At 36.5% G+C, this 14385-nt stretch overlaps 1 protein-coding gene across 7 annotated transcripts in view; it reads right to left on the bottom strand.

The window, feature by feature from the left end:
- Senp7 (SUMO specific peptidase 7) overlaps positions 1-14385 on the bottom strand; it is a 177301-nt gene that overhangs the window by 85857 nt on the left and 77059 nt on the right. For 5 of the 7 annotated variants that reach the window (XM_071615396.1, XM_071615397.1, XM_027943177.2 and 2 more), the window contains one exon: positions 11473-11667. The exons of the other annotated variants lie outside the window; for them this stretch is intronic. In XM_071615396.1, the coding sequence (XP_071471497.1) occupies positions 11473-11667 (195 nt within the window). The remainder of the gene's footprint in view (positions 1-11472; positions 11668-14385) is intronic. 7 annotated transcript variants of the gene reach the window in all.

Here is a 14385-nt window from a genome sequence, read left to right as displayed (position 1 = left end):
GCATAGAAACAGAAAAAAATTCTAAAATTCATATGAAACCACAAAAAAGTATGAAAAAGAAACAATCATGACCAAAAAGAACAACTGGAAACATCACTCCACCAGATTTCAAACTATACTACAGAGCAACAGTAATTAAAACGAAGGGTCTAGGAATGTTGCTCAGTGGTAAAGTACCTTCCCAGGATGCATGAGACCCTGGATTTGATTCTTACCACCACAAAAACAAATAAATAATAAATCATCATAATAATGGCATAACAACAGATGAATATACAAACAGAATAGAGATCACCAAAATGCACCCATGCATATACAATTAATCAATTTTAGAAAAAGGTATCAAGAGTCACGTCACCCCAATTGGAGTAGGGGCAGAGCTGAACCGCCGCCTGCGCCCGCAAGGTAGGCAGACCTGCGACCGACCGGCAGAACAGGCCCAGTGGCCTGCCAGCGTGGTAGACACGTCACAATTGGAGTAGGGGCAGAGCAGAGCATTCGCCCGCGCCTGGAACAGGCCCAGCGGCCCGCAGGCGTGGTAGTCACATCACCCCAATTGGAGTAGGGGCAGAACAGAGCCGCTGCCCGCACCCGGAACAGGCCCAGCGACCCACCGGCGTGGTAGTCACGTCACCCCAATTGGAGTAGGGGCAGAGCAGAGCTGCCACCCGCGCCTGCAAAGTAGGCAGACCTGTAACCAACCGGCGGGACAGGCCCAGCGGCCTGCTGGCGTGGCAGACACGTAACCCCAATTGGAGTAGGGGCAGAGCAGAGCCGCCGCCCGCGCCCGGAACAGGCCCAGCGGCCCACCGGCGTGGTAGTCACGTCACCCCAATTGGAGCAGGGGCAGAGCAGAGCCGCCTACCGCGCCCGGAACAGGCCCAGCGACCCGCCGGCGTGGTAGACACGTCACCCCAATTGGAGTAAGGGCAGAGCACAGCCGACACCTACGCCTGCAAGGTAGGCAGACCTGCAACCGACTGACAGAACAGGCGCAGGGGTCCGCGGGCGTGATAGACACGTCACACCAATTGGAGGAGGGGGAGAGCAGAGCCGCCGCCCGCGCCTTCAAGGTAGACAGACCTGCAACCGACCACCAGAACAGGCCCAGCGGCCCGACAGCATGATAGATCACCCCAATTGGAGGAGGAACACAGCCGCCGCCCACCCCTGCAAGGGAGACTTTTCAACTATACGAGAGCAATATAAATATACAGGGGGAAAATTTCAATAACACAACAGTTTCACCAAGCAGAAAGAAATGCGAGCAGTATGAAAAGACAAGGAAAGAAAAGACCACAGCAATGCAGGTCAACTCAACTTTAGAAGAGGTAACAGCTGCAGCAGATGGAATGTCAGATAAAGAATTCAGGATATACATGCTTCAGATGATCTGGAGTCTCAAGGAAGACATTAGACAGCAAAATCAGACAATGAAAGATCACTTCAACAATGAATTACATAAACAAATCCAAGAAGCAAAAGATCAACTATACAGGGAGATAGAGGTTATTAAAAAAAACAAACAGAAATCCTAGAAATGCAGGAAGCAATAAACCAACTTAAAAACTCAATTGAGAATACTACCAGCAGAGTAGAATACTTAGAAGATAGAACATCAGACAATGAAGACAAACTATTTCAACTTGAAAAGAACATAGACAGCTCAGCAAGACTGTTAAGAAACCATGAGCAGAACATCCAAGAAATATGGGATAACATAAAGAGACCAAATTTAAGAGTCATTGGGATACAGGAAGGGACAGAGTTTCAAACCAAAGGCATGAGCAATCTATTCAATGAAATAATACGAGAAAACTTCCCAGACTTGAAGAATGAGACAGAATCCCAAATCCTAGAAGCCTACAGGGCGCCGAATGTGCAAAATCATAAGAGACCCACACCTAGACACATTATAATGAAGATGCCCAACATACAGAATAAGCAGAGAATTTTAAAAGCTACAAGAGAAAGGAAGCAGATTACATTTAGGGGTAAACCAATCAGGATAACAGCTGATCTTTCAACACAGACTCTGAAAGCTAGAAGATCCTGGAATAACATATTTCAAACACTGAAAGAAAATGGGTTCCAACCAAGAATTGTGTATCCAGCGAAATTAAGCTTCAGGATGGAAGATGAAATTAAAACCTTCCACGATAAACAAAAGTTAAAAGAATTTGCAGCTAGAAAACCAGCTCTTCAAAACATCCTCGGCAAAACATTACAGGAAGCGGAAATGGAAAATAACAATGAAAACCAACAGTGGAAGGTAGTACAGTAAAGGGGGGAAAAATAATCAAAGAGGAAAACAAACCATGTTTAGTAACAGAAATAAACAAATATGGCTGGAAGAACAACCCATATCTCAATAATAACCCTAAATGTTAATGGCTTAAACTCACCAATTAAGAGACACAGACTAGAAGAATGGATCACAAAACAAGACCCAACAATATGCTGCCTACAGGAGATGCATTTGATAGGAAAAGACATACATAGACTGAAGGTGAAAGGTTGGGAAAAATCATATCACTCATATGGACTTCGGAAACAAGCAGGAGTGTCCATATTCATATCAAATAAAATAGATTTCAAGCCAAAGTTAATCAAAAGGGATAAAGAGGGACACTACATACTGCTCAAGGGAACCATACACCAACAAGACATAACAATCATAAATATATATGCCCCAAACAATGGTGCAGCTATGTTCATCAAACAAACTCTTCTCAAGTTCAAGAGTCTAATAGACAACCATACAATAATCATGGGAGACTTCAACACACCTATCTCACCACTGGACAGATCTTCCAAACAAAAGTTGAATAAGGAAACTATAGAACTCAATAACACAATTAATAACCTAGACTTAATTGACATATATAGAATATACAACCCAATATCAAGCAGTTACACTTTTTTCTCAGCAGCACATAGATCCTTCTCAAAAAAAGATCATATATTATGTCACAGGGCAACTCTTAGACAATATAAAGGAGTAGAGATAATACCATGCATCTTATCTGATCATAATGGAATGAAACTGAAAATCAACGATAAAAGAAGGAAGGAAAAATCATGCATCACTTGGAGAAAGAACAATAGGTTACTGAATGATCAATGGGTTATAGAAGACAACAAGGAGGAAATTAAAAAATTCTTAGAGACAAATGAAAACACAGACACAACATATCGGAATCTATGGGACACATTGAAAGCAGTTCTAAGAGGAAAATTCATTGCTTGGAGTTCATTCCTTAAAAAAAGAAAAAACCAACAAATAAATGATCTCATACTTCATCTCAAAATCCTAGAAAAAGAAGAGCAAAACAACAGCAAAAGTAGTAGAAGGCAAGAAATAATTAAAATCAGAGCTGAAATTAATGAAATCGAAACAAAAGAAACAATTGAAAAAATTGACAAAACTAAAAGTTGGTTCTTTGAAAAAATAAATAAAATCGACAGACCCTTAGCCATGCTAACGAAGAGAAGAAGAGAGAGAACTCAAATTACTAGCATACAGGATGAAAAAGGCAATATCACAACAAACACTTCAGAAATACAGAAGATAATCAGAAATTATTTTGAATCCTTATACTCCAATAAAATAGAAGATAGTGAAGGCATTGATAAATTTCTTAAGTCATATGATCTGCCCAGATTGAGTCAGGAGGATATAAACAACCTAAACAGACCAATATCAATTGAGGAAATAGAAGAAACCATCAAAAGACTACCAACTAAGAAAAGCCCAGGACCGGATGGGTATACAGCAGAGTTTTACAAAACCTTTAAAGAGGAACTAATACCAATACTTTCCAAGCTATTTCAGGAAATAGAAAAAGAGGGAGAGCTTCCAAATTCATTCTACGAGGCCAACATAACCCTGATTCCTAAACCAGACAAAGACACTTCAAAGAAAGAAAACTACAGACCAATATCTCTAATGAACCTAGATGCAAAAATCCTCAATAAAATTCTGGCGAATCGGATACAAAAACATATCAAAAAAATTGTGCACCATGATCAAGTAGGATTCATCCCTGGGATGCAAGGCTGGTTCAATATACGGAAATCAATAAATGTTATTCACCACATCAATAGACTTAAAAATAAGAACCATATGATCATCTCGATAGATGCGGAAAAAGCATTCGACAAAGTACAGCATCCCTTTATGTTCAAAACTCTAGAAAAACTAGGGATAACAGGAACATACCTCAATATTGTAAAAGCAATCTATGCTAAGCCTCAGGCTAGCATCATTCTGAATGGAGACAAATTGAAGGCATTCCCTCTAAAATCTGGAACAAGACACGGATGCCCTCTCTCACCACTTCTGTTCAACATACTTCTTGAAACACTGGCCAGAGCAATTAGACAGACGAAAGAAATTAAAGGCATCAAAATAGGAAAAGAAGAACTTAAATTATCACTATTTGCAGATGACATGATTCTATACCTAGCAGACCCAAAAGGCTCTACAAAGAAACTATTAGAGCTAATAAATGAATTCAGCAAAGTGGCAGGATATAAAATCAACACGCATAAATCAAAGGCATTCCTGTATATCAGCGACAAATCCTCTGAAATGGAAATGAGGACAACCACTCCATTCACAATATCCTCAAAAAAAAAAAATAAAATACTTGGGAATCAACCTAACAAAAGAGGTGAAAGACTTATACAATGAAAACTACAGTACCCTAAAGAGAGAAATAGAAGAAGATCTTAGAAGATGGAAAAATATACCCTGTTCATGGATAGGCAGAACTAACATCATCAAAATGGCGATATTACCAAAAGTTCTCTATAGGTTTAATGCAATGCCAATCAAAATCCCAACGGCATTTCTTGTAGAAATAGAGAAAGCAATCATGAAATTCATATGGAAAAATAAACGACCCAGAATAGCAAAAACAATGCTAAGCAGGAAGTGTGAATCAGGCGGTATAGCGATACCAGACTTCAAACTATACTACAGAGTAATAGTAACAAAAACAGTATGGTACTGGTACCAAAACAGGCGGGTGGACCAATGGTACAGAATAGAGGACACAGAAACCAATCCACAAAACTACAACTATCTTATATTTGATAAAGGGGCTAAAAGCATGCAATGGAGGAAGGATAGCATCTTCAACAAATGTGCTAGGAAAACTGGAAATCCATATGCAACAAAATGAAACTGAATCCCTTTCTCTCGCCATGCACAAAAGTGAATTCAAAATGGATCAAGGAGCTTGATATCAAATCAGAGACACGCCATCTGATAGAAGAAAAAGTTGGCTATGATCTACATACTGTGGGGTCGGGCTCCAAATTCCTCAATAGGACACCCATAGCACAAGAGTTAATAACTAGAATCAACAAATGGGACTTACTCAAACTAAAAAGTTTTTTCTCAGCAAAAGAAACAATAAGAGAGGTAAATAGGGAGCCTACATCCTGGGAACAAATCTTTACTCCTCACACTTCAGATAGAGCCCTAATATCCAGAGTATACAAAGAAGTCAAAAAATTAGACAATAAGATAACAAACAACCCAATCAACAAATGGGCCAAGGACCTGAACAGACACTTCTCAGAGGAGGACATACAATCAATCAACAAGTACATGAAAAAATGCTCACCATCTCTAGCAGTCAGAGAAATGCAAATCAAAACCACCCTAAGATACCATCTCACTCCAGTTAGATTGGCAGCCATTATGAAGTCAAACAACAACAAGTGCTGGCGAGGATGTGGGGAAAAGGGTACACTTGTACATTGCTGGTGGGACTGCAAATTGGTGCAGCCAATTTGGAAAGCAGTATGGAGATTTCTTGGAAAGCTGGGAATGGAGCCACCATTTGACCTAGCTGTTCCCCTTCTCGGTCTATTCCCTAAAGACCTGAAAAGAGCATGCTACAGGGACACTGCTACATCGATGTTCATAGCAGCACAATTCACAATAGCAAGACTGTGGAACCAACCTAGATGCCCTTCAATAGACGAATGGATAAAAAAAATGTGGCATTTACACACAATGGAGTATTACTCTGCATTAAAAAATGACAAAATCATAGAATTTGCAGGGAAATGGATGGCATTAGAGCAGATTATGCTAAGTGAAGCTAGCCAATCCCTAAAAAACAAATGCCAAATGTCTTCTTTGATATAAGGAGAGTAACTAAGAACAGAGTAGGGACAAAGAACATGAGAAGAAGATTAACATTAAACAGGGATGAGAGGTGGGAGGGAAAGGGAGAGAGAAGGGAAATTGCATGGAAATGGAAGGAGACCCTCAGGGTTATACAAAATTACATACAAGAGGAAGTGAGGGGAAAGGGAAAAAAATACAAGGGGGAGAAATGAATGACAGTAGAGGGGGTAGAGAGAGAAGAGGGGAGGGGAGGGGAGGGGAGGGGGGATAGTAGAGGATAGGAAAGGCAGCAGAATAGAACAGACACTAGTATGGCAATATGTAAATCAATGGATGTGTAACTGATGTGATTCTGCAATCTGTATACAGGGTAAAAATGGGAGTTCATAACGCACTTGAATCAAAGTGAGAAATATGACATATCAAGAACTATGTAATGTTTTGAACAACCAACAATAAAAATTTTTAAAAAAAGGATTGAATGATTCTAAGTAGCAACAGAAAAAAAAAAGGTATCAAGAATACATATTGTGAAAAGGAGAGTCTTTTCAATACTTAGAGTGAGAAACTGAATATTCATTCAGAGAAGAAAGAAACTGGACCCTTATCTCATACCATTTATAAAACTCAAATCAAACTGGATTAAAAAGATTTAATCAAAAGACTTAAAACTAAATTTACTAGAAGAAAATAGAGGTAAAATCATACAACATTGATCTGGGTGATTATTTTTTCAGACATGAGTTCAAAAATATAGGAAGAAGCCAGGTGAGGTGGTGCATGCCTGTAATCCCAGTGGCTCAGGAGGCTGAGGCAGGAGGATTGCGAGTTCAAAGCCAGCCTCAGCAACAGTGAGGCACTAAGCAACTCAGTAAGACCCTGTCTCTAAATAAAATACAAAATGGGGATGTGGCTCTGTTGTTGAGTGCCCCTGAGTTTAATCCCTAGTACCAAAGGTGGGGGGAAAAAAGTACAGGAAATAAAAGCAAAAATAGGCAAATGGTATTACATTAAAATAAAAAGCTTCTATATGAGAAAGGAAACAATGAACATAGTGAAGAGACAACCTAAGAACTAAGAGAAAATACCTTCAAGCCATACACATTTGATAAGAGATTAATATCCAAAATACATAAGGAACTCAAACAACTCTATAGGAAGAACACAATTCAATTTTAAAAATAAACATGGGACCTAAAAAGACATTTGTCAAAAGAAGACATGCAAATGGCCTAGAGACCTCTTAAAAAGCTCAATATCCCTAATCATAGGAGAAATAGAAAATAAAATCATGTGAGATATTGCCTCACATCCATGAGAATGGCTTTTGTCAAAACAGAAGATATCAAGTGTTGAAGAGGATGTGGAAAAAAGGGAACCCTTGTATACTGTTGGTGAAAATGTAAATTAGTGAAGACATGGAAAACTTCATGGAGGTTCTTCAAAAAACTAAAATTAGAAATATTTTTTGATCCAGCAATCCCACTTCTAAGTATTTACCCAGAAGATTTAAAATTAGTATGCCTAAGAGATATATGCATGTCTATGTTCCCTGCAGCACTATTCACAATAGCTAAATTATTTGGACACCAGCAACAGATAAATGAACAACGTAGTCTGTAGACACAATGGTACTCTGTGGTCTATATGCCCAATAGAACACTACCCAACATGGAAAAAGAAAGAAATTTTGTCATTTGTGACAACGTGGATTGGAGAAAACTATACTCAGTGAAATAAACTAGGCACAGAAAAACAAATACTACATGCTCTCATACATACATGTGTGGACTCTAAAACAATGGAACTCGAAGAAGCTGAGAGTGGAATGGAGGTTAGCAAAGGAGAGGTGATGGTTAAGAATACAAAACGTCCAGGCTGGGATTGTGGCTCAGTGGTAGAGCGCTCACCTAGCACGTGGAAGGCCCTGGGTTCGATCCTCAGCACCACATTATTCAACTCACAAAATCTATAAGTTTCTAACTTGACATTGCATTTTTCCTAGAGAGATGTTTACTACTTTTTCTATAACAGCAGAACAATTATGTCAAAGTATCATGTCTCCTAGGAATATCTAAATAATTTATAAATACTTATCCTGATTTTAGCCAGAGAAGCTGGGAGGAGGTGGGTTATAAAAGGACTACCATTCTGAACCTACTCTGTTTATCCTGTATTTCAGTCGTACTGGAGCATACCTACCAAAGTGTGGTATAGCTATATTTGTAATGTATTTCCATGGGATACACAGGATTCTTCTTAAAACAAAGACATTTTAAGGGAAGAGAGAACTAAAGCTTAATTTAAGGAGCTCAATACTCCTCCTTGAACTAAATGATGATGCTAATAAGACTTTGACAATTGTCTTATCAGCACTGCTAATTTAACAGCAGTCTTAGTATCAAACACTGACATCCTCTGGATAAACTTCGTTAGCATCAACTCCAGCAATCGTCTTTAATTTAGTCATTTTTTGTATTCGCAGCAATAAGACAGAACAAAAATAATGACTACCAGTTATCAATTACCAGCCATTTATTGCTTATTATTTATCCTTAAATCTGTACACTAATTCAAACTGTTTTAAAAATAGGATAAGTAACTTGCCAAGCTAAGTCAGTGTGTTAGTAGTATAGATAAGAACTGAACCCATTTGTCTGGCTCCAAAGTTAATGCTTATTCCAAATGGAAGAATGCCACCAAAAGAATGAATTTTCAGAGGGCACAGCAAAAACAACTGGAACCTGGTATGGTGGCACACACCTGTAATCCTAGTGACTTGGGAGGCTGAGGCAAGAGGATCACAAGTTCAAGGCCAGCCTCAGCAACTTAGCAAGGAACTAAGCAACTTAGTGAGACCCTGTCTGAAAATCTCAATATAAAAAACAAAAAAGGCTGGGGATGTGGTTCAGTGGTTAAGCATGCCTGGGTTCAATCCCCAATATCAAAAAACAAAACTGGAAATTTCACTATTTAGAAGAACTTGAGGACAGCTAGACTTCCGAATAAATAAATTCTGAAACCAACCAGAAATTTTATACCTATTATTATTATATTTTTATATTTATACATATTATTATTATGACTTTTTAGCCCCAGATAGCAATAAAGCCTATAAACTACAAATTACAATTGAATAGTTTCAAAGAATCCTCACAAAAGAGCTGGGACTGTAGCTCAGTGGCAGAGCACCTTCCTAGCATGTGTGAGACACTGGGTTTGATCCTTAGCACTATATAAAAATAAAGAAAAAAAATAAAGGCATTTTGTCCATCCACAACTATAAAAAAAATTTAAAAACAATCCTCTCAACAGTACTGTTTTCCTAGCAGTATGATTGTTCACTGATGCCACTTGAATTCCAAGGAAAACATGGAATTCAACATCATAATAAAAATCATCATAAGGGACTAGAGGTGTAGCTCAGTGGTGGAGCACTTGCCTAGCATGTGTGAGGCACCAGGTTTGATCCTCAGCACCACATAAAAATAAATAAAATAAAGGTATTATGTCCATCTACAACTAAAAAATATTTAAAAACCCATCATAATAATGGAATTCAACATTATAAAAAATTTTCTCCAAAAAAATAAGTTTTTTCTACAAAAGCATCTTCAATAACACTTTCATTTGTATAATATTTTTTAAAATATTTTTTATTTTTTTTTAGTTTTCGGCGGACACAACATCTTTGTTTGTATGTGGTGCTGAGGATCGAACCCGGGCCGCACGCACGCCAGGCGAGCGCGCTACCGCTTGAGCCACATCCCCAGCCCATGTATAATATTTTATGTGCACAAAGAATTCTAACATGTAAGAATTATAAGAGAGAATACAACAATTTTTAAGAGCATAAAGGACATTAAAAATTATATCTCGGGCTGGGATTGTGGCTCAGTGGTAGAGCTCATGCCTGTATGTGTGAGGCACTGGTTCCATCCTCAGCACCACATAAAAATAAATAAATAAAATAAAGGTATTGTGTCCATCTATAAATAAAAGTATTTTTTAAAATTACTTCTCTTTTTACATTTCAGGAAACTGAGGCTTAAAATTAAATGCCCCAAGGATTAACCTAAGTGCACAAAATTCAGTGTGTACTGAGCTAAGCATTGGGTATAAATGTAAATAAGACATTATGCCTTTTCTTTAGGGGTTTATGTCTAGTAGAGAAGCCAGAAACAAAACACCAATCATAATGTGATAAGCACACTTATAACATTTCCAACTATACATTAAAATTAGTAACTAGAAAATTCCAATGAAATTCTAATTTTGAAGGGAGGCAAATTTAGAGGTCTATTAAAGTATAAAATCAAAATTATACAGATAATTGAGTAGCACTTCTGTGAAACTACAAAATATTTTCTAAAAGGAGAAAAATTCAGAAGTTCATAATAAATAAACAGTTTTAAAAGACAATATTTGTTAGAAGAGTAAGAATTTTGTTTATAAGCCTTTAAAAAGGCAACTATCAATATTTAATGTATTGGGCTTATAATGAAAATACAAACCAGAAGTTACCTTTAGATAGATCACGGGGTGGTGGAAATTAAGACCAAATCAATTTTTCACTGAGATAAAAATGGTTTATTCTGTAGTTTGAAAACAGAAAAAAAAAAAAGAGGAACTTCAGGAGTTCATGGCAAATGAAAGTTTAAAAATCTAACAGAGGAGCTGGGGATACAGCTCAGTTTGTAGAGTGCCTACCTCGTAGGCAAACAGTTCTGGGTTCAATTCCCAGCACAACCACACACACACACACACAAAAAAAAAAAAATAGTAGAATTTACTAAATGACATTCCCTTTTCCACAGATTTTTTTCTCATTTCCAGTCCACATAGGTTCTTCTAGTGCTTAAAATAAAGGCAACTTCAGATTTACATTTCTCTTTTTAACACAGCCACATTTGTTAGTGGAATTCAGCTATCCCAAACCATTTTCATGAGGAATGCATTCAGTCATTCATTAAACAAAATATTTACTGAGCACTAAGTGACAGAGTTCTAGAACCTGAATATAACATATTGAATAAGGCCAGATGGATGAACAGACAGATGGACAGATAGACCAGAAAACAAGGGAGGAACAGAGTGATGTCAGGGAAATGGATTTCAATTATACCAGACAAATGAATTGAGATACTGAAATAGGTGACTAAAATTTCATTCACTGGCTGTGTCCACTTTTCCAAATTGCAAGAATGGTAACCAGAGCACAATTTACCTCACATTTATAAATAATATATCTTGGGGAGGGGGGAAACGGGGATGGTTCATGAAAATAAATATATTATTTTGAGTAAAATTATCACTAAACATACCTTTCAGATAAAAAACAGCTCTTGTGAGGATTTAGATTTGGACAAGATTTTAGGTTGCCATCAGATGATGAAGAGAGTTGCTCTGATTGCAAGTTGTCTGTATCACTCAAACTGGCCTCAGTTACAGGTGGGGTCTTTATGTATTTTCTTCCTAACTCCGTTCCCAGGACATTCGTCAGTATAACTCTGGGTATCCTGTCACACAGAATAACAAACACCATACTGTACTGGAGTTTTCAATTAAAAAAATATATACATACATATATGTATGTATATATATATATATATATATATATATATATATATATACATACATATATATATTCTAAGAAGTTGAATTTTCATATCATCTTAGTACAAGTAAGCTATTAGAACTACATTACCCTAGAAATTGACATATGAATACTCAAAATTTTGTTATCTTTTATTTCTAGAAGTACTTGCTTCTTATAAATGATGGCATAAATCACAGTATGCCACAATAATGTCTTTAAGTATACTAGTAGACGCTATTATAGTGCTTAAAATATTAATCCATTTTTCTCAAAAAATGCTTTTTCTTTTCCATTATTTATTAAAAACACAGATTACTACAAGCCAATTCATCAAATCTCCTTAATTGTTATCCATATGCACTAACAGTACTTTACTGACACTCTGTGAGAAACAATATACTTAGAAAAAAAACAGAGAAAGGGCCTTGATAAGAAACTGTGTATTTATAATCAACAAATGACAAGTACCACATCCAACAAGAAAGACATCAAACATATTGCATCTATGGTAATAACAGATTCCATAAATGAAACAGCATGTATACTGGGGTTAATATGCTAATATTATAACAGCATCAGGGAGAGAGTCAATAAATTAAATATTTAGAAAAGCGAAGTGTATTTTTAAAACTACAAACTTTCTAAAATTGTGGCATCTATATCTATACCAAATGGACTGTATAACTCTGAAGAGGGTTGTGTGATATTTGTTTGGTTAGCCAAAGTTGCTATTATAAACAAGATGTACTTTGCCACACTACAACAATGTCCTCAAGACTACTATTTGCTTAGTATGTACAAGGCCCTGGATTCCAGCACCAACTTGGCAGATGTAAAGGTGGAGAAAGGGGGACTACTATTTGACTCTGAACAGACAAACCCAAGACAAATTATTGTGATTTTTTTTTTTTTTTTAAGATCTTGTTACTGAAGGGTAGCAAGGCTGGTGGAATGTGATGGTCATCATTATACAAAGTATATGTATGAAGACTTGAATTAGGTGTCAACATATCTTATATATAAACAGAGATATGAAAAATTGTGGTATATATGTGTAATAAGGATTATGCATTCCATTGTTGTCATGTATTACAAAAAATAAAATCAATAAAAAAAAGATCTTGTTACTGTATTTTTTTATTTTGTCTTGTTTTGTTATCATGGTGCTAGGGATGGAACCCAGGGTCCCAGGCAAGAACCCTACCACTGAGCTACATTCCCAGCCATTTATCCTGCTTTTTGTTTGTTTGTTTTTGTAATTGTTGTTTAAGAGACAAGGTCTCACTGTTGCCTAAGCTAGTCCCAAACAACTGGACTCAAAGGATCCTCCTACCTCAGTCTCTCAAGTACCTAGGACTACAGATGCCTGCTTGCTATTTTTAAGGTTTTTCCTGCCTCTTCATTAAATGTCTCCTTAATTGTTATTAATATGCCACTAACAGTACTTTACTGACACTCTGTGAGAAACAATATACTTAGAAAGAACCAGAGTACTTTTGTTTAAGTGAAAATGTCAGTCTTCACTGAACTTTGTTACATTTGTTGTAGTACTCACAGGTACCCTGCTTATTTTCCCTAAATAAAGACATTGTGTTCTTTTTACTATGTCCCAGACAGAATAAAATTTCAAAACCTTAGAAGAATTTTAGATTAGTTTTCTATTCTAAACATGAAGAATCAAAAGCTCAGATAAGTTAACTATTTGTCCAAGTATAAGTAGCACTTCATAGTGGAAGAAATTTGGCCTATTTTTTTTTTTTGAGATTTTTGTATATTCTATTCCAAAACACTGAATCCTCAATACTAACTTGAAAAGAATTCCAAATAACTGAGCTTTTCTAAAGACACTTCAAGAAACCCTTGGAAATATTCATTTCTAGCAACATTAAAGGAAATGCTTCAATGATTATATAATCTAAAAACAAGTGCTCATAGTAAATACAACTCCCTGAATTTAAGAGTTTGTGAAGGAAGAAAGGAAAGGAAGTCTGTCATATAGTATACCCTCTAATCATGAGTAAGCGAGGCAGAGACATCTTCCTCCTGACATAATTTAGATTTCTAAGGATCCTATTTACTATTATCTGCTTTGTATACTTGATGCCTAATAGACTTGACATAACTCTACCTAAAAATACTAAATTTGAAGTAGAAATGGGGGTCAATGTAAAGCCAGTAGAATATCTCAAGATTCCTTTTATCTGATTTTATACTATGTACTGTTACAAAGTGTATCACTAAAAGGAAATTCAAATGTGATTCTCAATGCTTTAGAAAAAATAGAAAAATTAGCAGAGAGACTTGTTATTCAAGCTAGATTTATTTTTTTCCAAATAAATATTTCAGCATAAATAAAATTTTATTTACTTTTAAGAGATCAAAGAATCTGATGCTGTAAAATAACAAAAGAATTGATAAGTGTTAGGCAGGAAATGTAGCTCAGGGGTAGAATAGTGAGGTCTAGTTTTGATCCCAGCACCACCAAAATAAATAAATAAATAAATGATAATTCTTTTATGGTCCTGAATTCTAAATGTCGCTCATTATGTATAAAAAATACTACAAAAACTTAAATATTTAATAATGAAAAAATTAGGGCATATAAAGAGACACATCAAAGAAATGTCAACTATCCTCT

Source organism: Marmota flaviventris, chromosome 8 (assembly GCF_047511675.1).
Source record: "Marmota flaviventris isolate mMarFla1 chromosome 8, mMarFla1.hap1, whole genome shotgun sequence".
NCBI classification, from domain to species: Eukaryota; Metazoa; Chordata; class Mammalia; order Rodentia; family Sciuridae; genus Marmota; species Marmota flaviventris.
Note: the sequence above shows the minus strand (reverse complement) of the source record. Positions and strands in the feature narration are given on the sequence as shown.